The following is a 25863-nucleotide window of genomic DNA, read 5'->3' on the forward strand; positions in this document are numbered from 1 at the left end:
TCATCCTCTCTCCACGCTCATCCTCTCCCCACCCTCATCCTCCCTTCACTCTAATTCTCTCTCCACGCTCATCCTCTCCACCCTCATCCTCTCATCCTCTCTCCACCCTCATCCTCTCATCTTCGCTCCACCCTCATCCTCTCATCCTCTCTTCACTCTCATCCTCTCTCCACGCTCATCCTCTCATCCTCTCTCCACCCTCATCCTCTCTCCATCCTCTCTCCACCCTCATCCGCTCATCCTCTCTCCACCCTCATCCTCTCTTCACTCTCATCCTCTCTCCACACTCATCCTCTCCCCACCCTCATCCTCCCTTCACTCTAATTCTCTCTCCACGCTCATCCTCTCTCCACCCTCATCCTCTCATCCTCTCTCCACCCTCATCCTCTCATCTTCGCTCCACCCTCATCCTCTCACCTTCGCTCCACCCTCATCCTCTCTCAACCCTCATCCTCGCTCCACCCTCATCCTCTCTCAACCCTCATCCTCTCTCCACCCTTATCACCTCATCCTCTTTCCACCCTCATTCTCTCATCCTCTCTCCACCCTCATGTAGTGAATATTTAAGGTTAAATCATATTTAGTGAATATTTTTGATTAAATCATATTTAGTGAATATTTAAGGTTAAATCATATTTCGTGAATATTTAAGGTTAAATCATATTTTGTGAATATTTAAGGTTAAATCATATTTCGTGAATATTTAAGGTTAAATCATATTTAGTGAATATTTAAGGTTAAATCATATTTAGTGAATATTTTTGATTAAATCATATTTAGTGAATATTTAAGGTTAAATCATATTTAGTGAATATTTAAGGTTAAATCATATTTAGTGAATATTTTTGGTTAAATCATATTTCGTGAATATTTAAGATTAAATCATATTTCGTGAATATTTAAGGTTAAATCATATTTAGTGAATATTTTTGATTAAATCATATTTAGTGAATATTTAAGATTAAATCATATTTCGTGAATATTTAAGGTTAAATCATATTTAGTGAATATTTTAGATTAAATCATATTTAGTAAATATTTTAGGTTAAATCATATTTAGTGAATATTTAAGGTTAAATCATATTTAGTGAATATTTAAGGTTAAATCATATTTAGTGAATATTTAAGGTTAAATCATAGGTAGTGAATATTTAAGGTTAAATCATATGTAGTGAATATTTAAGGTTAAATCATATTTAGTGAATATTTAAGGTTAAATCATATTTAGTGAATATTTTTGATTAAATCATATTTAGTGAATATTTAAGGTTAAATCATATTTAGTGAATATTTTAGGTTAAATCATATTTAGTGAATATTTAAGGTTAAATCATATTTTGTGAATATTTAAGGTTAAATCATATTTTGTGAATCTTTAACATATCTCCTGTCCTACCTCCAGGCCTACCAGCTGTCCAGAGGCAAGGTCTGGCCCATGATCATCATCCTGTGTCTCATAGCAGCCATCCTGTCTGCCTTCCTGGACAATGTGACTACTATGATGCTATTTACTCCTGTCACCATCAGGTACAGTGTTATAACCATCAGGTACAGTGTAATAACCATCAGGTACAGTGTTATAACCATCAGGTACAGTGTTATAACCATCAGGTACAGTGTAATAACCATCAGGTACAGTGTAATAACCATCAGGTACAGTGTTATAACCATCAGGTACAGTGTTATAACCATCAGGTACAGTGTTATAACCATCAGGTACAGTGTAATAACCACCAGGTACAGTGTAATAACATCAGGTACAGTGTAATAACCACCAGGTACAGTGTAATAACCATCAGGTACAGTGTTATAACCACCAGGTACAGCTGTTACCATCAGGTACAGCTGTTACCATCAGGTACAGTGTAATAACCACCAGGTACAGTGTTATAACCATCAGGTACAGTGTTATAACCACCAGGTACAGTGTAATAACCATCAGGTACAGTGTTATAACCACCAGGTACAGTGTTATAACCATCAGGTACAGTGTTATAACCACCAGGTACAGCTGTTACCATCAGGTACAGTGTTATAACCATCAGGTACAGTGTAATAACTATCAGGTACAGTGTTATAACCATCAGGTACAGTGTTATAACCATCAGGTACAGTGTTATAACCATCAGGTACAGTGTAATAACAATCAGGTACAGCTGTAACCATCAGGTACAGTGTTATAACCACCAGGTACAATGTAATAACCACCAGGTACAGTGTAAACCCATAGCTCTCACCATTGCATGATAAACCCAGGCCTGATGCACACTGTAAACGTAGGGAGAATCTGCTTTGCATACTCATCGCCTCCTTCTCAAAACCCATTGGAAGAGAAAGCTATTGAGGTCCCTCCCCATTGGCCTGTCACTATCAGGTAACCATCATCAACCCAGACCTGCTCTGCAAACTGGATGAAGCATCTCAAGGTTTCTGTGGTCTCTGATGTTTACAACACGCTACTCCCCTCTCTATCTCCCCTCTCTACCTCCCCTCTCTCCCTTTCCCCTCTCTACCTCCCCTCTCTACCTCCCCTCTCTCCCTTTCCCCTCTCTACCTCCCCTCTCTCCCTTTCCCCTCTCTCCCTTTCCCCTCTCTCCCTTTCCCTCTCTCCCTTTCCCTCTCTCCCTTTCCCCTCTCTACCTCCCCTCTCTCCCTTTCCCTCTCTCCCTTTCCCCTCTCTCCCTTTCCCTCTCTCCCTTTCCCCTCTCTCCCTCCCCTCTCTCCCTTTCCCCTCTCTCCCTTTCCCCTCTCTCCCTCCCCTCTCTCCCTTTCCCCTTTCCCCTCTCCCCTCTCCACCTCCCCTTTCCCCTTTCTCCCTTTCCCTCTCTCCCTTTCCCCTCTCTCCCTCCCCTCTCTCCCTTTCCCCTCTCTCCCTCCCCTCTCTCCCTTTCCCCTCTCCACCTCCCCTCTCTCTCTTTCCCCTCTCCACCTCCCCTCTCTCCCTTTCCCCCCTCTACCTCCCCTCTCTCCCTTTCCCCTCTCTACCTCCCCTCTCTCCCTCCCCTCTCTCCCTTTCCCCTTTCTACCTCCCCTCTCTCCCTTTCCCCTCTCTCTCTTGTTCTCTCTCTCTCCTCTTTCTTTTTCAATTCAAAGTTATTTTTTGACATGGGAAACAAATGTTTTCATTGTCAAAGCAAATGGAATAGACAATAAACAAAAGGGAAATAAATCACATCAAACTTTATTAGTCACGTGAACCGAATACAACAATTGGTGACCTTACAGTGAAACGCTTACTTACAAGCCCTTAACCAACAGTGCAGTTCAACAAAAATATTTACCAAATAGACAAAAATATAAAATAATACTAAAAAGTAACACAATAAGAATAACATAACGAGGTTATATACAGGGGGTACCGGTACCGAGTCAATGTGGAGGCTATATACAGGGGGTACCGGTACCGAGTCAATGTGGAGGCTATATACAGGGGGTACCGGTACAGAGTCAATGTGGAGGCTATATACAGGGGGTACTGGTACAGAGTCAATGTGGAGGCTATATACAGGGGGTACCGGTACAGAGTCAATGTGGAGGCTATATACAGGGGGTACCGGTACAGAGTCAATGTGGAGGCTATATACAGGGGGTACCGGTACAGAGTCAATGTGGAGGCTATATACAGGGGGTACCGGTACAGAGTCAATGTGGAGGCTATATACAGGGGGTACCGGTACAGAGTCAATGTGGAGGCTATATACAGGGGGTACCGGTACAGAGTCAATGTGGAGGCTATATATAGGGTATTACGGTACAGAGTCAATGTGGAGGCTATATACAGGGTGTTACGGTACAGAGTCAATGTGGAGGCTATATACAGGGGGTACCGGTACAGAGTCAATGTGGAGGCTATATACAGGGGGTACCGGTACAGAGTCAATGTGGAGGCTATATATAGGGTATTACGGTACAGAGTCAATGTGGAGGCTATATACAGGGTGTTACGGTACAGAGTCAATGTGGAGGCTATATACAGGGGGTACCGGTACAGAGTCAATGTGGAGGCTATATACAGGGGGTACCGGTACAGAGTCAATGTGGAGGCTATATATAGGGTATTACGGTACAGAGTCAATGTGGAGGCTATATACAGGGTGTTACGGTACAGAGTCAATGTGGAGGCTATATACAGGGGGTACCGGTACAGAGTCAATGTGGAGGCTATATACAGGGGGTACCGGTACAGAGTCAATGTGGAGGCTATATATAGGGTATTACGGTACAGAGTCAATGTGGAGGCTATATACAGGGTGTTACGGTACAGAGTCAATGTGGAGGCTATATACAGGGTGTTACGGTACAGAGTCAATGTGGAGGCTATATACAAGGTGTTACGGTACAGAGTCAATGTGGAGGCTATATATAGGGGGTACCGGTACAGAGTCAATGTGGAGGCTATATACAGGGGGCACCAGTACAGAGTCAATGTGGAGGCTATATACAGGGGGTACCGGTACAGAGTCAATGTGGAGGCTATATATAGGGGTACCGGTACAGAGTCAATGTGGAGGCTATATACAGGGGGTACTGGTACAGAGTCAATGTGGAGGCTATATACAGGGGGCACCAGTACAGAGTCAATGTGGAGGCTATATACAGGGGGTACCGGTACAGAGTCAATGTGGAGGCTATATACAGGGGGTACTGGTACAGAGTCAATGTGGAGGCTATATACAGGGTGTTACGGTACAGAGTCAATGTGGAGGCTATATACAGGGTGTTACGGTACAGAGTCAATGTGGAGGCTATATACAGGGGGTACTGGTACAGAGTCAATGTGGAGGCTATATACAGGGTGTTACGGTACAGAGTCAATGTGGAGGCTATATACAGGGTGTACCGGTACAGAGTCAATGTGGAGGCTATATACAGGGGTACCGGTACAGAGTCAATGTGGAGGCTATATACAGGGGGTACCGGTACAGAGTCAATGTGGAGGCTATATACAGGGGTACCGGTACAGAGTCAATGTGGAGGCTATATACAGGGGGTACCGGTACAGAGTCAATGTGGAGGCTATATATAGGGTATTACGGTACAGAGTCAATGTGGAGGCTATATACAGGGGGTACTGGTACAGAGTCAATGTGGAGGCTATATACAGGGTATTATGGTACAGAGTCAATGTGGAGGCTATATACAGGGGGTACCGGTACAGAGTCAATGTGGAGGCTATATACAGGGTATTACGGTACAGAGTCAATGTGGAGGCTATATACAGGGGGTACCGGTACAGAGTCAATGTGGAGGCTATATACAGGGTATTACGGTACAGAGTCAATGTGGAGGCTATATACAGGGGGTACTGGTACAGAGTCAATGTGGAGGCTATATACAGGGTGTTACGGTACAGAGTCAATGTGGAGGCTATATACAGGGGGTACCGGTACAGAGTCAATGTGGAGGCTATATACAGGGGGTACCGGTACAGAGTCAATGTGGAGGCTATATACAGGGTGTTACGGTACAGAGTCAATGTGGAGGCTATATACAGGGGGTACCGGTACAGAGTTAATGTGGAGGCTATATACAGGGGGCACCAGTACAGAGTCAATGTGGAGGCTATATACAGGGGGTACCGGTACAGAGTTAATGTGGAGGCTATATACAGGGGGCACCAGTACAGAGTCAATGTGGAGGCTATATACAGGGTGTACCGGTACAGAGTCAATGTGGAGGCTATATACAGGGTGTACCGGTACAGAGTCAATGTGGAGGCTATATATAGGGTATTACGGTACCGAGTCAATGTGGAGGCTATATACAGGGGGTACTGGTACAGAGTCAATGTGGAGGCTATATACAGGGTGTACTGGTACAGAGTCAATGTGGAGGCTATATACAGGGGGTACCGGTACAGAGTCAATGTGGAGGCTATATATAGGGTATTACGGTACAGAGTCAATGTGGAGGCTATATACAGGGTGTTACGGTACAGAGTCAATGTGGAGGCTATATACAAGGTGTTACGGTACAGAGTCAATGTGGAGGCTATATACAGGGGGCACCAGTACAGAGTCAATGTGGAGGCTATATACAGGGGGTACCGGTACAGAGTCAATGTGGAGGCTATATACAGGGGGTACCGGTACAGAGTCAGTGTGGAGGCTATATACAAGGTGTTACGGTACAGAGTCAATGTGGAGGCTATATATAGGGGGTACCGGTACAGAGTCAATGTGGAGGCTATATATAGGGTATTACGGTACAGAGTCAATGTGGAGGCTATATACAAGGTGTTACGGTACAGAGTCAATGTGGAGGCTATATACAGGGGGTACCGGTACAGAGTCAATGTGCAGGGATACAGGTTAGTTGAGGTAATTTGTACATGTAGGTGGGGGTGAAGTGACTATGCATGGATAATAAACAGCGAGTAGCAGCAGTGTACAAAAGGAGGAGGGGGGGTCAATGTAAATAGTCCAGTGGCCATTTTATTAATTGCTCAGAAATAAACAAGGTAAACATTAGTAAACATTACACTCACAAAAGTTTTAATAGAATATAGACATTTCAAATGTAATATATTATTATGTACAGGGTTGTAACAATGTGCAAGCAGTACAAAGTACGAAAGGGGAAATAAATAGGTTGTAAATATAGGCTGTAATTACGATGTTTGTGCTATCTAAATGTTTTCTCTCTCTTTCCTTCTGCTCCTGTAGGTTATGTGAGGTCCTCAACCTTGACCCCAGACACGTCCTGATAGCTGAGGTGATCTTCACCAACATCGGAGGAGCGGCGACAGCAGTCGGGGATCCACCTAACGTTATCATCGTCTCCAACCAGGACCTCCGGAAAAGTGTAGGACACATCACGTCTTAGGCTGCGTCCCTAATGCCACCCTATTCCCTATGTAGAGCACTATAGTTGACCAGGGCCTGCACCCTATTCCCTATGTAGAGCACTATAGTTGACCAGGGCCTGCACCCTATTCCCTATGTAGAGCACTATAGTTGACCAGGGCCTGCACCCTATTCCCTATATAGAGCACTATAGTTGACCAGGGCCTGTACCCTATTCCCTATGTAGAGCACTAGTGTTGACCAGGGCCTGCACCCTATTCCCTATATAGAGCACTATTGTTGACCAGGGCCTGCACCCTATTCCCTATGTAGAGCACTATAGTTGACCAGGGCCTGCACCCTATTCCCTATATAGAGCACTATAGTTGACCAGGGCCTGCACCCTATTCCCTATTTAGAGCACTATTGTTGACCAGGGCCTGCACCCTATTCCCTATGTAGAGCACTATAGTTGACCAGGGCCTGCACCCTATTCCCTATATAGAGCACTATAGTTGACCAGGGCCTGTACCCTATTCCCTATGTAGAGCACTAGTGTTGACCAGGGCCTGCACCCTATTCCCTATATAGAGCACTATTGTTGACCAGGGCCTGCACCCTATTCCCTATGTAGAGCACTATAGTTGACCAGGGCCTGCACCCTATTCCCTATATAGAGCACTATTGTTGACCAGGGCCTGCACCCTATTCCCTATGTAGAGCACTATAGTTGACCAGGGCCTGCACCCTATTCCCTATGTAATGCACTATAGTTGACCAGGGCCTGCACCCTATTCCCTATATAGAGCACTATAGTTGACCAGGGCCTGTACCCTATTCCCTATGTAGAGCACTAGTGTTGACCAGGGCCTGCACCCTATTCCCTATGTAGAGCACTATAGTTGACCAGGGCCTGTACCCTATTCCCTATGTAGAGCACTATAGTTGACCAGGGCCTGCACCCTATTCCCTATGTAATGCACTATTGTTGACCAGGGCCTGCACCCTATTCCCTATGTAGAGCACTATAGTTGACCAGGGCCTGCACCCTATTCCCTATATAGAGCACTATAGTTGACCAGGGCCTGTACCCTATTCCCTATGTAGAGCACTAGTGTTGACCAGGGCCTGCACCCTATTCCCTATATAGAGCACTATAGTTGACCAGGGCCTGCACCCTATTCCCTATGTAATGCACTATTGTTGACCAGGGCCTGCACCCTATTCCCTATATAGAGCACTATAGTTGACCAGGGCCTGTACCCTATTCCCTATGTAGAGCACTAGTGTTGACCAGGGCCTGCACCCTATTCCCTATGTAGAGCACTAGTGTTGACCAGGGCCTGTACCCTATTCCCTATGTAGAGCACTAGTGTTGACCAGGGCCTGCACCCTATTCCCTATATAGAGCACTATAGTTGACCAGGGCCTGTACCCTATTCCCTATGTAGAGCACTAGTGTTGACCAGGGCCTGCACCCTATTCCCTATGTAGAGCACTATAGTTGACCAGGGCCTGTACCCTATTCCCTATGTAGAGCACTATAGTTGACCAGGGCCTGCACCCTATTCCCTATGTAATGCACTATTGTTGACCAGGGCCTGCACCCTATTCCCTATATAGAGCACTATTGTTGACCAGGGCCTGCACCCTATTCCCTATGTAGAGCACTATAGTTGACCAGGGCCTGCACCCTATTCCCTATGTAATGCACTATTGTTGACCAGGGCCTGCACCCTATTCCCTATATAGAGCACTATTGTTGACCAGGGCCTGCACCCTATTCCCTATGTAGAGCACTATAGTTGACCAGGGCCTGCACCCTATTCCCTATATAGAGCACTATAGTTGACCAGGGCCTGCACCCTATTCCCTATTTAGAGCACTATTGTTGACCAGGGCCTGCACCCTATTCCCTATGTAGAGCACTATAGTTGACCAGGGCCTGCACCCTATTCCCTATATAGAGCACTATAGTTGACCAGGGCCTGTACCCTATTCCCTATGTAGAGCACTAGTGTTGACCAGGGCCTGCACCCTATTCCCTATATAGAGCACTATTGTTGACCAGGGCCTGCACCCTATTCCCTATGTAGAGCACTATAGTTGACCAGGGCCTGCACCCTATTCCCTATATAGAGCACTATTGTTGACCAGGGCCTGCACCCTATTCCCTATGTAGAGCACTATAGTTGACCAGGGCCTGTACCCTATTCCCTATGTAGAGCACTAGTGTTGACCAGGGCCTGCACCCTATTCCCTATGTAGAGCACTATAGTTGACCAGGGCCTGCACCCTATTCCCTATGTAGAGCACTATTGTTGACCAGGGCCTGCACCCTATTCCCTATATAGAGCACTATACAGTGGGGAGAACAAGTATTTGATATACTGCCGATTTTGCAAGTTTTCCTACTTACAAAGCATGTAGAGGTCTGTAATTTTTATCATAGGTACACTTCAACTGTGAGATACGGAATCTAAAACAAAAATCCAGAAAATCACATTGTATGATTTTTAAGTAAATCATTTGCATTTTATTGCATGACATAAGTATTTGATACATCAGAAAAGCAGAACTTAATATTTGGTACAGAAACCTTTGTGTGCAATTACAGAGATCATACGTTTCCTGTAGTTCTTGACCAGGTTTGCACACACTGCAGCAGGGATTTTGGCCCACTCCTCCATACAGACCTTCTCCAGATCCTTCAGGTTTCGGGGCTGTCGCTGGGCAATACGGACTTTCAGCTCCCTCCAAAGATTTTCTATTGGGTTCAGGTCTGGAGACTGGCTAGGCCACTCCAGGACCTTGAGATGCTTCTTACGGAGCCACTCCTTAGTTGCCCTGGCTGTGTGTTTCGGGTCGTTGTCATGCTGGAAGAACCAGCCACGACCCATCTTCAATGCTCTTACTGAGGGAAGGAGGTTGTTGGCCAAGATCTCGCGATACATGGCCCCATCCATCCTCCCCTCAATACGGTGCAGTCGTCCTGTCCCCTTTGCAGAAAAGCATCCCCAAAGAATGATGTTTCCACCTCCATGCTTCACGGTTGGGATGGTGTTCTTGGGGTTGTACTCATCCTTCTTCTTCCTCCAAACACGGCGAGTGGAGTTTAGACCAAAAAGCTCTATTTTTGTCTCATCAGACCACATGACCTTCTCCCATTCCTCCTCTGGATCATCCAGATGGTCATTGGCAAACTTCAGACGGGCCTGGACATGCGCTGGCTTGAGCAGGGGGATCTTGCGTGCGCTGCAGGATTTTAATCCATGACGGCATGGTGTGTTACTAATGGTTTTCTTTGAGACTGTGGTCCCAGCTCTCTTCAGGTTATTGACCAGGTCCTGCCGTGTAGTTCTGGGCTGATCCCTCACCTTCCTCATGATCATTGATGCCCCACGAGGTGAGATCTTGCATGGAGCCCCAGACCGAGGGTAATTGACCGTCATCTTGAACTTCTTCCATTTTCTAATAATTGCGCCAACAGTTGTTGCCTTCTCACCAAGCTGCTTGCCTATTGTCCTGTAGCCCATCCCAGCCTTGTGCAGGTCTACAATTGTATCCCTGATGTCCTTACACAGCTCTCTGGTCTTGGCCATTGTGGAGAGGTTGGAGTCTGTTTGATTGAGTGTGTGGACAGGTGTCTTTTATACAGGTAACGAGTTCAAACAGGTGCAGTTAATACAGGTAATGAGTGAAGAACAGGAGGGCTTCTTAAAGAAAAACTAACAGGTCTGTGAGAGCCGGAATTCTTACTGGTTGGTAGGTGATCAAATACTTATGTCATGCAATAAATTGCAAATTAATTACTTAAAAATCATACAATGTGATTTTCTGGATTTTTGTTTTAGATTCCGTCTCTTACAGTTGAAGTGTACCTATGATAAAAATGACAGACCTCTACATGCTTTGTAAGTAGGAAAACCTGCAAAATCGGCAGTGTATCAAATACTTGTTCTCCCCACTGTAGTTGACCAGGGCCTGCACCCTATTCCCTATGTAGAGCACTATAGTTGACCAGGGCCTGCACCCTATTCCCTATATAGTGCACTATTGTTGACAATTTTTTTACCAGGGTCTGTAGATATACTGATTCTGATATAGGGAATATTCGGGACACAGACTTACTGTAAACTTAACCCAGGGTTTAAATCAGTGTTTGGGTCACTGGGTCGGGCCTTAATCTGGTAATGATACAACAATACTACAGACTGGTTGTGAACTATAAGATCGACACCTGGTGAATGGGGACGTACAGTGATTGGTCTGAGACCTTGACTATACACAAAGATGAGCTTCATAACATATAGAAGATATACAGTATCGACAGTTTAGAAAGTTGAATCGCAAGTCTTCTCCGGTCTGGGTGACTGGAGTGATGGACACGTTGTGGTAGGAAGATGGATGTCACAGTCTCCTCTGTTCTATGACCAGCACTTCATTATAAAGGGTCCTATATTCCCCAGGCTCTTACCTCAGACAAGTAAATCTGTATCTGTAAAACCACCTCATTGTCTTCAGTACAACCGGTCTGTAATTACATGGAACCGCAATCTAGCAAGGGATGTCTTGAGAGCTACAACCACCTAAGTCATTTGGGTTCCTGGATCCTTTCACAGCGTTTTTATATATTTTTATTTTACCTTTATTTAACTCGGCAAGTTAAGAACAAATTCTTATTTACAATGATGGCCAAGAAACAGTGGCTTAACTGCCTTGTTCATGGGCAGAATGACAGATGTTTACCTTGTTAGATCGGGGGATTCGATCTTGCAAACTTTCGGTTACAAGTCCTAAGCTCTAACCACTAGGCTACCTGCCGCCCAGCATTTATAAGGCTGTGTTGAGACGTTGACTTATCAATGACCCAAGCCCAGCTCAGACGTTTAGCACGCTTATAAGGAAGGACGGTCAACAAGCACTTACACAAATGACTGATGATTGGCTGAGAGAAATTGACGATAAAAAGATTGTGGGGGCTGTTTTGTTAGACTTCAGTGCGGCTTTTGACATCATCAATCATATTCTGCTGCTGGAAAAACGTACAGAACCAGTCAAAAGTTATGACACACCTACTCATTCAAGGGTTTTTCCTTTATTTTTACTATTTTCTACATTGTAGAATAATAGTGAAGACATCAAAACTATTAAATAACACATATGGAATCATGTAGTAACCAAAAAAGTGTTAATCAAATGAGATTCTTCAAAGTAGCCACCCTTTGCCTTGATGAGGCTTTGCACATTCTTGGCATTTGATTTGTATATACAGAGATCATATCACCTATACAGAGATCATATCACCTATACAGAGATCATATCACCCATACAGAGATCATATCACCCATACAGAGATCATATCACCCATACAGAGATCATATCACCCATACAGAGATCATATCACCCATACAGAGATCATATCACCTATACAGAGATCATATCACCTATACAGAGATCATATCACCTATACAGAGATCATATCACCCATACAGAGATCATATCACCTATACAGAGATCATATCACCTATACAGAGATCATATCCCCTACATAGAGATCATACCCCCTACATAGAGATCATACCCCCTACATAGAGATCATACCCCCTACATAGAGATCATATCCCCTACATAGAGATCATACCCCCTACATAGAGATCATATCCCCTACATAGAGATCATACCCCCTACATAGAGATCATACCCCCTATATAGAACCCATACCCCCTATATAGAGCCCATATACCCGATATAGAACCCATACCCCCTATATAGAGATCATACCCCCTACATAGAGCCCATATCCCCTACATAGAGATCATATCCCCTACATAGAGATCATATCCCCTACATAGAGATCATATCCCCTACATAGAGCCCATACCCCCTATATAGAGCCCATACCCCCTACATAGAGATCATATCCCCTACATAGAGATCATACCCCCTACATAGAGATCATACCCCCTATATAGAACCCATACCCCCTATATAGAGCCCATATACCCGATATAGAACCCATACCCCCTATATAGAGATCATACCCCCTACATAGAGCCCATATCCCCTACATAGAGATCATATCCCCTACATAGAGATCATATCCCCTACATAGAGATCATATCCCCTACATAGAGCCCATACCCCCTATATAGAGCCCATACCCCCTATATAGAGCCCATATCCCCTATATAGAGCCCATATCCCCTATATAGAGCCCATACCCCCTATATAGAGCCCATACCCCCTATATAGAGCCCATATACCCGATATAGAACCCATACCCCCTATATAGAGCCCATACCCCCTATATAGAGCCCATACCCCCTATATAGAGCCCATACCCCCTATATAGAGCCCATACCCCCTATATAGAGCCCATACCCCCTATATAGAGCCCATACCCCCTACATAGAGCCCATACCCCCTACATAGAGATCATATCCCCTACATAGAGATCATACCCCCTACATAGAGATCATATCCCCTATATAGAGATCATATCCCCTACATAGAGATCATATCCCCTACATAGAGATCATATCCCCTACATAGAGATCATATCCCCTACATAGAGATCATACCCCCTACATAGAGATCATATCCCCTACATAGAGATCATACCCCCTACATAGAGATCATACCCCCTATATAGAACCCATACCCCCTATATAGAGCCCATATCCCCGATATAGAACCCATACCCCCTATATAGAGATCATACCCCCTACATAGAGCCCATATCCCCTACATAGAGATCATATCCCCTACATAGAGATCATATCCCCTACATAGAGATCATATCCCCTATATAGAGCCCATACCCCCTATATAGAGCACATACCCCCTATATAGAGCCCATATCCCCTATATAGAGCCCATATCCCCTATATAGAGCCCATACCCCCTATATAGAGCCCATACCCCCTATATAGAGCCCATATACCCGATATAGAACCCATACCCCCTATATAGAGCCCATACCCCCTATATAGAGCCCATACCCCCTATATAGAGCCCATATCCCCTATATAGAGCCCATACCCCCTATATAGAGCCCATACCCCCTATATAGAGCCCATACCCCCTATATAGAGCCCATACCCCCTATATAGAGCCCATACCCCCTATATAGAGCCCATATCCCCTATATAGAGCCCATACCCCCTATATAGAACCCATACCCCCTATATAGAGCCCATACCCCCTATATAGAGCCCATACCCCCTATATAGAGCCCATACCCCCTATATAGAGCCCATACCCCCTATATAGAGCCCATATACCCGATATAGAACCCATACCCCCTATATAGAGCCCATACCCCCTATATAGAGCCCATACCCCCTATATAGAGCCCATACCCCCTATATAGAGCCCATACCCCCTATATAGAGCCCATACCCCCTATATAGAACCCATACCCCCTATATAGAGCCCATACCCCCTATATAGAACCCATACCCCCTATATAGAGCCCGTACCCCCTATATAGAGCCCATGCCCCCTATATAGAGCCCGTACCCCCTATATAGAGCCCATACCCCCTATATAGAGCCCATACCCCCTATATAGAGCCCATACCCCCTATATAGAGCCCATACCCCCTATATAGAGCCCTTACCCCCTATATAGAGCCCATACCCCCTATATAGAGCCTATATCCTCTATATAGAGCCCATATCCCCTATATAGAGCCCATACCCCCTATATAGAGCCCATACCCCCTATATAGAGCCCATACCCCCTATATAGAGCCCATACCCCCTATATAGAGCCTATATCCTCTATATAGAGCCCATACCCCCTATATAGAGCCCATATCCTCTATATAGAGCCCATACCCCCTAGCTCAAGGTACTAAATGACATCATAACCGCCATCGATAAAAGACATTACTGTGCAGCCGTCTTCATCGACCTGGCCAAGGCTTTCGACTCTGTCAATCACCATATTCTTATCGGCAGACTCAGTAGCCTCGGTTTTTCTAATGACTGCCTTGCCTGGTTCACCAACTACTTTGCAGACAGAGTTCAGTGTGTCAAATCGGAGGGCATGTTGTCCGGTCCTCTGGCAGTCTCTATGGGGGTACCACAGGGTTCAATTCTCGGGCCGACTCTTTTCTCTGTATACATCAATGATGTTGCTCTTGCTGCGGGCGATTCCCTGATCCACCTCTACGCAGACGACACCATTCTATATACTTCCGGCCCTTCCTTGGACACTGTGCTATCTAACCTCCAAACGAGCTTCAATGCCATACAACACTCCTTCCGTGGCCTCCAACTGCTCTTAAACGCTAGTAAAACCAAATGCATGCTTTTCAACCGTTCGCTGCCTGCACCCGCACGCCCGACTAGCATCACCACCCTGGACGGTTCCGACCTAGAATATGTGGACATCTATAAGTACCTAGGTGTCTGGCTAGACTGCAAACTCTCCTTCCAGACTCATATCAAACATCTCCAATCCAAAATCAAATCAAGAATCGGCTTTCTATTCCGCAACAAAGCCTCCTTCACTCACGCCGCCAAACTTACCCTAGTAAAACTGACTATCCTACCGATCCTCGACTTCGGCGATGTCATCTACAAAATAGCTTCCAACACTCTACTCAGCAAACTGGATGCAGTTTATCACAGTGCCATTCGTTTTGTTACTAAAGCACCTTATACGACCCACCACTGCGACCTGTATGCCCTAGTCGGCTGGCCCTCGCTACATGTTCGTCGTCAGACCCACTGGCTCCAGGTCATCTACAAGGCTATGCTAGGTAAAGTGCCGCCTTATCTCAGTTCACTGGTCATGATGGCTACACCCACCCGCAGCACGCGCTCCAGCAGGTGTATCTCACTGATCATCCCTAAAGCTAAAACCTCATTTGGACGCCTTTCCTTCCAGTTCTCTGCTGCCTGCGACTGGAACGAATTGCAAAAATCTCTGAAGTTGGAGACTTTTATCTCCCTCAACAACTTTAAAAATCTGCTATCCGAGCAGCTAACCGATCGCTGCAGCTGTACATAGTCCATCTGTAAACTACCCACCCAATTTACCTACCTCACCCCCCATACTGCTTTTATTTATTTACTTTTCTGCTCTTTTGCACACCAGTATCTCTTCTTGCACATGTTCATCTGATGATTTATCACTCCAGTGTTAATCTGCTAAATTGTAATTATTCGATTTATTGCCTACCTCATGCCTTTTGCACACATTGTATATAGATTCTCTTTTTTTCTACCATGTTATTGACTTGTTTATTGTTTACTCCATGTGTAACTCTGTGTTGTCTGTTCACACTGCTATGCTTTATCTTGGCCAGGTCGCAGTTGCAAATGAGAACTTGTTCTCAACTAGCCTACCTGGTTAAATAAAGGTGAAAAAAAAAAAAAAAAAAAAATAAAAAAAAAATAGAGCCCATATCCCCTATATAGAGCCCATACCCCCTATATAGAGCCCCTATCCCCTATATAGAGCCCATACCCCCTATATAGAACCCATACCCCCTATATAGAGCCCATACCCCCTATATAGAGCCCATATCCCCTATATAGAGCCCATACCCCCTATATAGAGCCCTTATCCCCTATATAGAGCCTGTACCCCCTATATAGAGCCCGTACCCCCTATATAGAGCCCATATCCCCTATATAGAGCCCATACCCCCTATATAGAGCCAATTCCCCCTATATATAGAGCCCATACCGCCCAAGCCTCCCCATTTCTCCTTCACCCAAATCCAGATAGCTGATGTTCTGAAAGAGCTGCAAAATCTGCACCCCTAAAAATCAGCCGGGCTAGACAATCTGGACCCTCTCTTTCTAAAATGATCTGTTGCAACCCCTATTACTAGCCTGTTCAACCTCTCTTTCGTATCGTCTGAGATTCCCAAAGATTGGAAAGCTGCCGCGGTCATCCCCCTCTTCAAAGGGGGAGACACATTAGCCTCACACTGTTACAGACCCATATCTATCCTACCCTGCCTTTCTAAGGTCTTCGAAAGCCAAGTTAACAAACAGATCACCGACCATTTCGAATCCCACCGTACCTTCTCCGCTATGCAATCTGGTTTCAGAGCTGGTCATGGGTGCACCTCAGCCACGCTCAAGGACCTAAACGATATCATAACCGCCATTGATACGAGACATTACTGTGCAGCCGTATTCATCGACCTGGCCAAGGATCTAGCTCTAATATATAGAATGAAGTAGTCTGGCTCTAATATATAGAATGAAGTAGTCTGGCTCTAATATATAGAATGAAGTAGTCTAGCTCTGATACACAGAATGAAGTAGTCTAGTTCTAATACATAGAATGAAGTAGTCTGGCTCTGATACACAGAATGAAGTAGCTCTAATACATAGAATGCAGTATCCTATTCTAACCTCTATTTGTCTCTGTGTGTTCCAGGGGATAGATTTTGCTAGTTTCACAGGCTACATGTTCCTGGGGATCTGCCTGGTCCTCCTCACCTCCTTCCCTTTCCTTCGCCTGCTCTACTGGAACAAAAAGCTATACAACAAGGAGTCCAGCGAGATAGTCGGTGAGTGTGTGTGTGTGTGTGTGTGTGTGTGTGTGTGATTGTGATTGTTTGAGACTGTTGGTGTGTAGCTGGCTAGCTAAAGCCAACTTCATAAAATTGCTAGTTGGCTAGTATTACGGAGAACCATCAGAACATGAATGGAATGAAACATATGAAAAGCAGGAACAGATCGATCAGCGGATGTTAGTTTAAAAAACAACTCATTAGCTGTCTAACTCAATAGCTAATCAAGGAGAGTAGTCTACCTTGTACATATTCAGAAGGCTACTGACTGGGAGTGTACAGTCTTAAGGTGTGAATGCTAGCTGCTACGGTCTCATCTTAGAAAACAAGTCATGGTCTCTGCCGAGAAAACTCCTCGGACTGGCCTACTAGCAGTGGTGGAAAAAGTACCCACTTGTCGAAGTTGAGTAAACGTATAGATTCCTTGATAGAGAGTTACTCAAGTTAAAGTCAGCCAGTAAAATACTACTGGAGTAAAAGTCTAAAAGTATTTGTTTTTTTAAATATACTTAAGTATCAAAAGTAAATGTAATTGCTAAAATATACATAACTATCAAAAGTAAAAGTATAAATCACTTAAAGTTCCTTATATTAAGCAAAGCAGACGGCTTAATTTTCTTGTTTTTAAAATTTACGGACATTATTTACAAAATACGCATTTGTGTTTAGTGAGTCCTCCAGACCAGAGGCAGTAGGGATGACCAGGGATGTTCTCTGTTTAGTGAGTCCTCCAGACCAGAGGCAGTAGGGATGACCAGGGATGTTCTCTGTTTAGTGAGTCCTCCAGACCAGAGGCAGTAGGGATGACCAGGGATGTTCTCTGTTTAGTGAGTCCTCCAGACCAGAGGCAGTAGGGATGACCAGGGATGTTCTCTGTTTAGTGAGTCCTCCAGACCAGAGGCAGTAGGGATGACCAGGTGTTCTCTGTTTAGTGAGTCCACCAGATCAGAAGCAGTAGGGATGACCACTTGTTCTCTGGATAAGTGGGTGAATTGGACTATTTTCCTGTCCTGCTAAGCACTCAAAATGTAACGAGTGCTTTGGGTTGTCAGCGAAAATGTATGGAGTAAAAAATACATTATTTTCTTTAGGAATGTATTGAAGTAAAAGTAAAAGTTGTCAAAAATATAAATAGTTAAGTACAGAAACAAAAAAAAACGACTTAAGTAGTACTTTAAAGTATTTTTACTGAAGTATTTTACTCCACTGACTATTGTTCAAGCCATTATTGCTGGGACAGCACACGAACGAGGCAGAGAGAGAGAGGAGTTGGTACCCAGGGGACGACTGGACACCGGGGCTATAGGTGCGCACATTTCCCACCTTTGAAAACGTAGGCTACTTCTAATAAAGTTAACAAAGCACTTGCTAGTCTAGCTAAGTCCTGTAATAATTAGCTAGATGCAGATATGTCGATTACAAAAACAGTTTAGAGCTGGTGGACATGGAAATCAAAATTCGTCATTCTCCTCATTAATGGATCGGCCGCAGCTCGTAATAGACGTGAGCGCCCTCCTCTCCACATTTCAGCGACACAGCCAACTGTCAACTACTACTAGGACACTACACACCACACTTATTGTGGTCGCTCTATGGACAACAGAAATGCTACGGTCATTTCAATAAATCAATCAAGTAGTTGAATAACAGGTAGCCTACCTTCGGCTGGTTGTCATGTTTCAGTAGGCCTAACCCACTAGGCAACAGGTAGCCTACCTTGGGCTGGTTGTCATGTTTCAGTAGGCCTAACCCACTAGGCAACAGGTAGCCTACCTTCGGCTGGTTGTCATGTTTCAGTAGGCCTAACCCACTAGGCAACAGGTAGCCTACCTTCGGCTGGTTGTCATGTTTCACTAGGCCTAACCCACTAGGCAACAGGTAGCCTACCTTGGGCTGGTTGTCATGTTTCAGTAAGCCTAACCCACTAGGCAACAGGTAGCCTACCTTCGGCTGGTTGTCATGTTTCACTAGGCCTAACCCACTAGGCAACAGGTAGCCTACCTTGGGCTGGTTGTCATGTTTCAGTAGGCCTAACCCACTAGGCAACAGGTAGCCTACCTTCGGCCGGTTGTCATGTTTCACTAGGCCTAACCCACTAGGCAACAGGTAGCCTACCTTCGGCCGGTTGTCATGTTTCACTAGGCCTAACCCACTAGGCAACAGGTAGCCTACCTTGGGCTGGTTGTCATGTTTCAGTAGGCCTAACCCACTAGGCAACAGGTAGCCTACCTTCGGCTGGTTGTCATGTTTCACTAGGCCTAACCCACTAGGCAACAGGTAGCCTACCTTGGGCTGGTTGTCATGTTTCAGTAAGCCTAACCCACTAGGCAACAGGTAGCCTACCTTCGGCTGGTTGTCATGTTTCACTAGGCCTAACCCACTAGGCAACAGGTAGCCTACCTTGGGCTGGTTGTCATGTTTCAGTAGGCCTAACCCACTAGGCAACAGGTAGCCTACCTTCGGCCGGTTGTCATGTTTCAGTAGGCCTAACCCACTAGGCAACAGGTAGCCTACCTTGGGCTGGTTGTCATGTTTCAGTAAGCCTAACCCACTAGGCAACAGGTAGCCTACCTTCGGCCGGTTGTCATGTTTCAGTAGGCCTAACCCACTAGGCAAGAGGTAGCCTACCTTCGGCTGGTTGTCATGTTTCACTAGGCCTAACCCACTAGGCAACAGGTAGCCTACCTTGGGCTGGTTGTCATGTTTCAGTAGGCCTAACCCACTAGGCAACAGGTAGCCTACCTTCGGCCGGTTGTCATGTTTCAGTAGGCCTAACCCACTAGGCAACAGGTAGCCTACCTTCGGCTGGTTGTCATGTTTCACTAGGCCTAACCCACTAGGCAACAGGTAGCCTACCTTGGGCTGGTTGTCATGTTTCAGTAAGCCTAACCCACTAGGCAACAGGTAGCCTACCTTCGGCTGGTTGTCATGTTTCACTAGGCCTAACCCACTAGGCAACAGGTAGCCTACCTTGGGCTGGTTGTCATGTTTCAGTAGGCCTAACCCACTAGGCAACAGGTAGCCTACCTTCGGCCGGTTGTCATGTTTCACTAGGCCTAACCCACTAGGCAACAGGTAGCCTACCGTCGGCCGGTTGTCATGTTTCACTAGGCCTAACCCACTAGGCAACAGGTAGCCTACCTTCGGCCGGTTGTCATGTTTCAGTAGGCCTAACCCACTAGGCAACAGGTAGCCTACCTTCGGCTGGTTGTCATGTTTCAGTAGGCCTAACCCACTAGGCAACAGGTAGCCTACCTTGGGCTGGTTGTCATGTTTCAGTAGGCCTAACCCACTAGGCAACAGGTAGCCTACCTTCGGCTGGTTGTCATGTTTCAGTAGGCCTAACCCACTAGGCAACAGGTAGCCTACCTTCGGCTGGTTGTCATGTTTCACTAGGCCTAACCCACTAGGCAACAGGTAGCCTACCTTGGGCTGGTTGTCATGTTTCAGTAAGCCTAACCCACTAGGCAACAGGTAGCCTACCTTGGGCTGGTTGTCATGTTTCACTAGGCCTAACCCACTAGGCAACAGGTAGCCTACCTTGGGCTGGTTGTCATGTTTCAGTAGGCCTAACCCACTAGGCAACAGGTAGCCTACCTTCGGCCGGTTGTCATGTTTCACTAGGCCTAACCCACTAGGCAACAGGTAGCCTACCTTCGGCCGGTTGTCATGTTTCACTAGGCCTAACCCACTAGGCAACAGGTAGCCTACCTTGGGCTGGTTGTCATGTTTCAGTAGGCCTAACCCACTAGGCAACAGGTAGCCTACCTTCGGCTGGTTGTCATGTTTCACTAGGCCTAACCCACTAGGCAACAGGTAGCCTACCTTGGGCTGGTTGTCATGTTTCAGTAAGCCTAACCCACTAGGCAACAGGTAGCCTACCTTCGGCTGGTTGTCATGTTTCACTAGGCCTAACCCACTAGGCAACAGGTAGCCTACCTTGGGCTGGTTGTCATGTTTCAGTAGGCCTAACCCACTAGGCAACAGGTAGCCTACCTTCGGCCGGTTGTCATGTTTCAGTAGGCCTAACCCACTAGGCAACAGGTAGCCTACCTTGGGCTGGTTGTCATGTTTCAGTAAGCCTAACCCACTAGGCAACAGGTAGCCTACCTTCGGCCGGTTGTCATGTTTCAGTAGGCCTAACCCACTAGGCAAGAGGTAGCCTACCTTCGGCTGGTTGTCATGTTTCACTAGGCCTAACCCACTAGGCAACAGGTAGCCTACCTTGGGCTGGTTGTCATGTTTCAGTAGGCCTAACCCACTAGGCAACAGGTAGCCTACCTTCGGCCGGTTGTCATGTTTCAGTAGGCCTAACCCACTAGGCAACAGGTAGCCTACCTTCGGCTGGTTGTCATGTTTCACTAGGCCTAACCCACTAGGCAACAGGTAGCCTACCTTGGGCTGGTTGTCATGTTTCAGTAAGCCTAACCCACTAGGCAACAGGTAGCCTACCTTCGGCTGGTTGTCATGTTTCACTAGGCCTAACCCACTAGGCAACAGGTAGCCTACCTTGGGCTGGTTGTCATGTTTCAGTAGGCCTAACCCACTAGGCAACAGGTAGCCTACCTTCGGCCGGTTGTCATGTTTCACTAGGCCTAACCCACTAGGCAACAGGTAGCCTACCGTCGGCCGGTTGTCATGTTTCACTAGGCCTAACCCACTAGGCAACAGGTAGCCTGCCTTCGGCCGGTTGTCATGTTTCAGTAGGCCTAACCCACTAGGCAACAGGTAGCCTACCTTCGGCTGGTTGTCATGTTTCAGTAGGCCTAACCCACTAGGCAACAGGTAGCCTACCGTCGGCCGGTTGTCATGTTTCAGTAGGCCTAACCCACTAGGCAACAGGTAGCCTACCTTCGGCTGGTTGTCATGTTTCACTAGGCCTAACCCACTAGGCAACAGGTAGCCTACCTTGGGCTGGTTGTCATGTTTCAGTAAGCCTAACCCACTAGGCAACAGGTAGCCTACCTTCGGCTGGTTGTCATGTTTCACTAGGCCTAACCCACTAGGCAACAGGTAGCCTACCTTGGGCTGGTTGTCATGTTTCAGTAAGCCTAACCCACTAGGCAACAGGTAGCCTACCTTCGGCTGGTTGTCATGTTTCACTAGGCCTAACCCACTAGGCAACAGGTAGCCTACCTTCGGCTGGTTGTCATGTTTCAGTAAGCCTAACCCACTAGGCAACAGGTAGCCTACCTTGGGCTGGTTGTCATGTTTCAGTAGGCCTAACCCACTAGGCAACAGGTAGCCTACCTTGGGCTGGTTGTCATGTTTCAGTAAGCCTAACCCACTAGGCAACAGGTAGCCTACCTTGGGCTGGTTGTCATGTTTCAGTAGGCCTAACCCACTAGGCAACAGGTAGCCTACCTTGGGCTGGTTGTCATGTTTCAGTAAGCCTAACCCACTAGGCAACAGGTAGCCTACCTTCGGCTGGTTGTCATGTTTCACTAGGCCTAACCCACTAGGCAACAGGTAGCTTACCTTGGGCTGGTTGTCATGTTTCAGTAAGCCTAACCCACTAGGCAACAGGTAGCCTACCTTCGGCTGGTTGTCATGTTTCAGTAAGCCTAACCCACTAGGCAACAGGTAGCCTACCTTGGGCTGGTTGTCATGTTTCAGTAAGCCTAACCCACTAGGCAACAGGTAGCCTACCTTCGGCTGGTTGTCATGTTTCAGTAAGCCTAACCCACTAGGCAACAGGTAGCATACCTTGGGCTGGTTGTCATGTTTCAGTAAGCCTAACCCACTAGGCAACAGGTAGCATACCTTGGGCTGGTTGTCATGTTTCAGTAGGCCTAACCCACTAGGCAACAGGTAGCCTACCTTGGGCTGGTTGTCATGTTTCAGTATGCCTAACCCACTAGGCAACAGGTAGCATACCTTGGGCTGGTTGTCATGTTTCAGTAAGCCTAACCCACTAGGCAACAGGTAGCCTACCTTCGGCTGGTTGTCATGTTTCAGTAGGCCTAACCCACTAGGCAACAGGTAGCCTACCTTCGGCCGGTTGTCATGTTTCACTAGGCCTAACCCACTAGGCAACAGGTAGCCTACCTTGGGCTGGTTGTCATGTTTCAGTAAGCCTAACCCACTAGGCAACAGGTAGCCTACCTTGGGCTGGTTGTCATGTTTCAGTAAGCCTAACCCACTAGGCAACAGGTAGCCTACCTTGGGCTGGTTGTCATGTTTCACTAGGCCTAACCCACTAGGCAACAGGTAGCCTACCTTGGGCTGGTTGTCATGTTTCAGTAAGCCTAACCCACTAGGCAACAGGTAGCCTACCTTCGGCTGGTTGTCATGTTTCACTAGGCCTAACCCACTAGGCAACAGGTAGCTTACCTTCGGCTGGTTGTCATGTTTCAGTAAGCCTAACCCACTAGGCAACAGGTAGCCTACCTTGGGCTGGTTGTCATGTTTCAGTAGGCCTAACCCACTAGGCAACAGGTAGCCTACCTTCGGCTGGTTGTCATGTTTCAGTAAGCCTAACCCACTAGGCAACAGGTAGCCTACCTTCGGCTGGTTGTCATGTTTCACTAGGCCTAACCCACTAGGCAACAGGTAGCCTACCTTGGGCTGGTTGTCATGTTTCAGTAAGCCTAACCCACTAGGCAACAGGTAGCCTACCTTCGGCTGGTTGTCATGTTTCAGTAAGCCTAACCCACTAGGCAACAGGTAGCCTACCTTGGGCTGGTTGTCATGTTTCAGTAAGCCTAACCCACTAGGCAACAGGTAGCCTACCTTGGGCTGGTTGTCATGTTTCAGTAAGCCTAACCCACTAGGCAACAGGTAGCCTACCTTCGGCTGGTTGTCATGTTTCAGTAAGCCTAACCCACTAGGCAACAGGTAGCATACCTTGGGCTGGTTGTCATGTTTCAGTAAGCCTAACCCACTAGGCAACAGGTAGCCTACCTTGGGCTGGTTGTCATGTTTCAGTAGGCCTAACCCACTAGGCAACAGGTAGCCTACCTTGGGCTGGTTGTCATGTTTCAGTATGCCTAACCCACTAGGCAACAGGTAGCATACCTTGGGCTGGTTGTCATGTTTCCGTAAGCCTAACCCACTAGGCAACAGGTAGCATACCTTGGGCTGGTTGTCATGTTTCAGTAAGCCTAACCCACTAGGCAACAGGTAGCATACCTTGGGCTGGTTGTCATGTTTCAGTAAGCCTAACCCACTAGGCAACAGGTAGCCTACCTTGGGCTGGTTGTCATGTTTCAGTAAGCCTAACCCACTAGGCAACAGGTAGCCTACCTTGGGCTGGTTGTCATGTTTCAGTAAGCCTAACCCACTAGGCAACAGGTAGCCTACCTTCGGCTGGTTGTCATGTTTCAGTAAGCCTAACCCACTAGGCAACAGGTAGCCTACCTTCGGCTGGTTGTCATGTTTCACTAGGCCTAACCCACTAGGCAACAGGTAGCCTACCTTCGGCTGGTTGTCATGTTTCACTAGGCCTAACCCACTAGGCAACAGGTAGCCTACCTTCGGCTGGTTGTCATGTTTCACTAGGCCTAACCCACTAGGCAACAGGTAGCCTACCTTCGGCTGGTTGTCATGTTTCAGTAGGCCTAACCCACTAGGCAACAGGTAGCCTACTTTGGGCTGGTTGTCATGTTTCAGTAAGCCTAACCCACTAGGCAACAGGTAGCCTACCTTCGGCTGGTTGTCATGTTTCACTAGGCCTAACCCACTAGGCAACAGGTAGCCTACCTTGGGCTGGTTGTCATGTTTCAGTAGTCCTAACCCACTAGGCAACAGGTAGCCTACCTTGGGCTGGTTGTCATGTTTCAGTAGGCCTAACCCACTAGGCAACAGGTAGCCTACCTTCGGCCGGTTGTCATGTTTCACTAGGCCTAACCCACTAGGCAACAGGTAGCCTACCTTGGGCTGGTTGTCATGTTTCAGTAAGCCTAACCCACTAGGCAACAGGTAGCCTACCTTGGGCTGGTTGTCATGTTTCACTAGGCCTAACCCACTAGGCAACAGGTAGCCTACCTTGGGCTGGTTGTCATGTTTCAGTAAGCCTAACCCACTAGGCAACAGGTAGCCTACCTTCGGCTGGTTGTCATGTTTCACTAGGCCTAACCCACTAGGCAACAGGTAGCCTACCTTGGGCTGGTTGTCATGTTTCAGTAAGCCTAACCCACTAGGCAACAGGTAGCCTACCTTGGGCCGGTTGTCATGTTTCAGTAAGCCTAACCCACTAGGCAACAGGTAGCCTACCTTCGGCCGGTTGTCATGTTTCACTAGGCCTAACCCACTAGGCAACAGGTAGCCTACCTTCGGCCGGTTGTCATGTTTCACTAGGCCTAACCCACTAGGCAACAGGTAGCCTACCTTGGGCTGGTTGTCATGTTTCACTAGGCCTAACCCACTAGGCAACAGGTAGCCTACCTTCGGCTGGTTGTCATGTTTCACTAGGCCTAACCCACTAGGCAACAGGTAGCCTACCTTGGGCTGGTTGTCATGTTTCACTAGGCCTAACCCACTAGGCAACAGTTAGCCTACCTTCGGCTGGTTGTCATGTTTCACTAGGCCTAA

The 25863-nt window shown here is 46.7% G+C and overlaps 1 protein-coding gene across 1 annotated transcript in view; it reads left to right on the plus strand.

Annotated features, from left to right (window-relative positions):
- The window catches only part of LOC139540640 (P protein-like), an 87439-nt gene that overhangs the window by 57893 nt on the left and 3683 nt on the right, over positions 1–25863 (plus strand). The window contains exons 13-15 of the mRNA XM_071344449.1: positions 1403–1527; positions 6666–6804; positions 17196–17328. Of these exons, the coding sequence (XP_071200550.1) occupies positions 1403–1527; positions 6666–6804; positions 17196–17328 (397 nt within the window). The remainder of the gene's footprint in view (positions 1–1402; positions 1528–6665; positions 6805–17195; positions 17329–25863) is intronic.

This window comes from Salvelinus alpinus, chromosome 16, assembly GCF_045679555.1.
Source record: "Salvelinus alpinus chromosome 16, SLU_Salpinus.1, whole genome shotgun sequence".
Classification (NCBI taxonomy): Eukaryota; Metazoa; Chordata; class Actinopteri; order Salmoniformes; family Salmonidae; genus Salvelinus; species Salvelinus alpinus.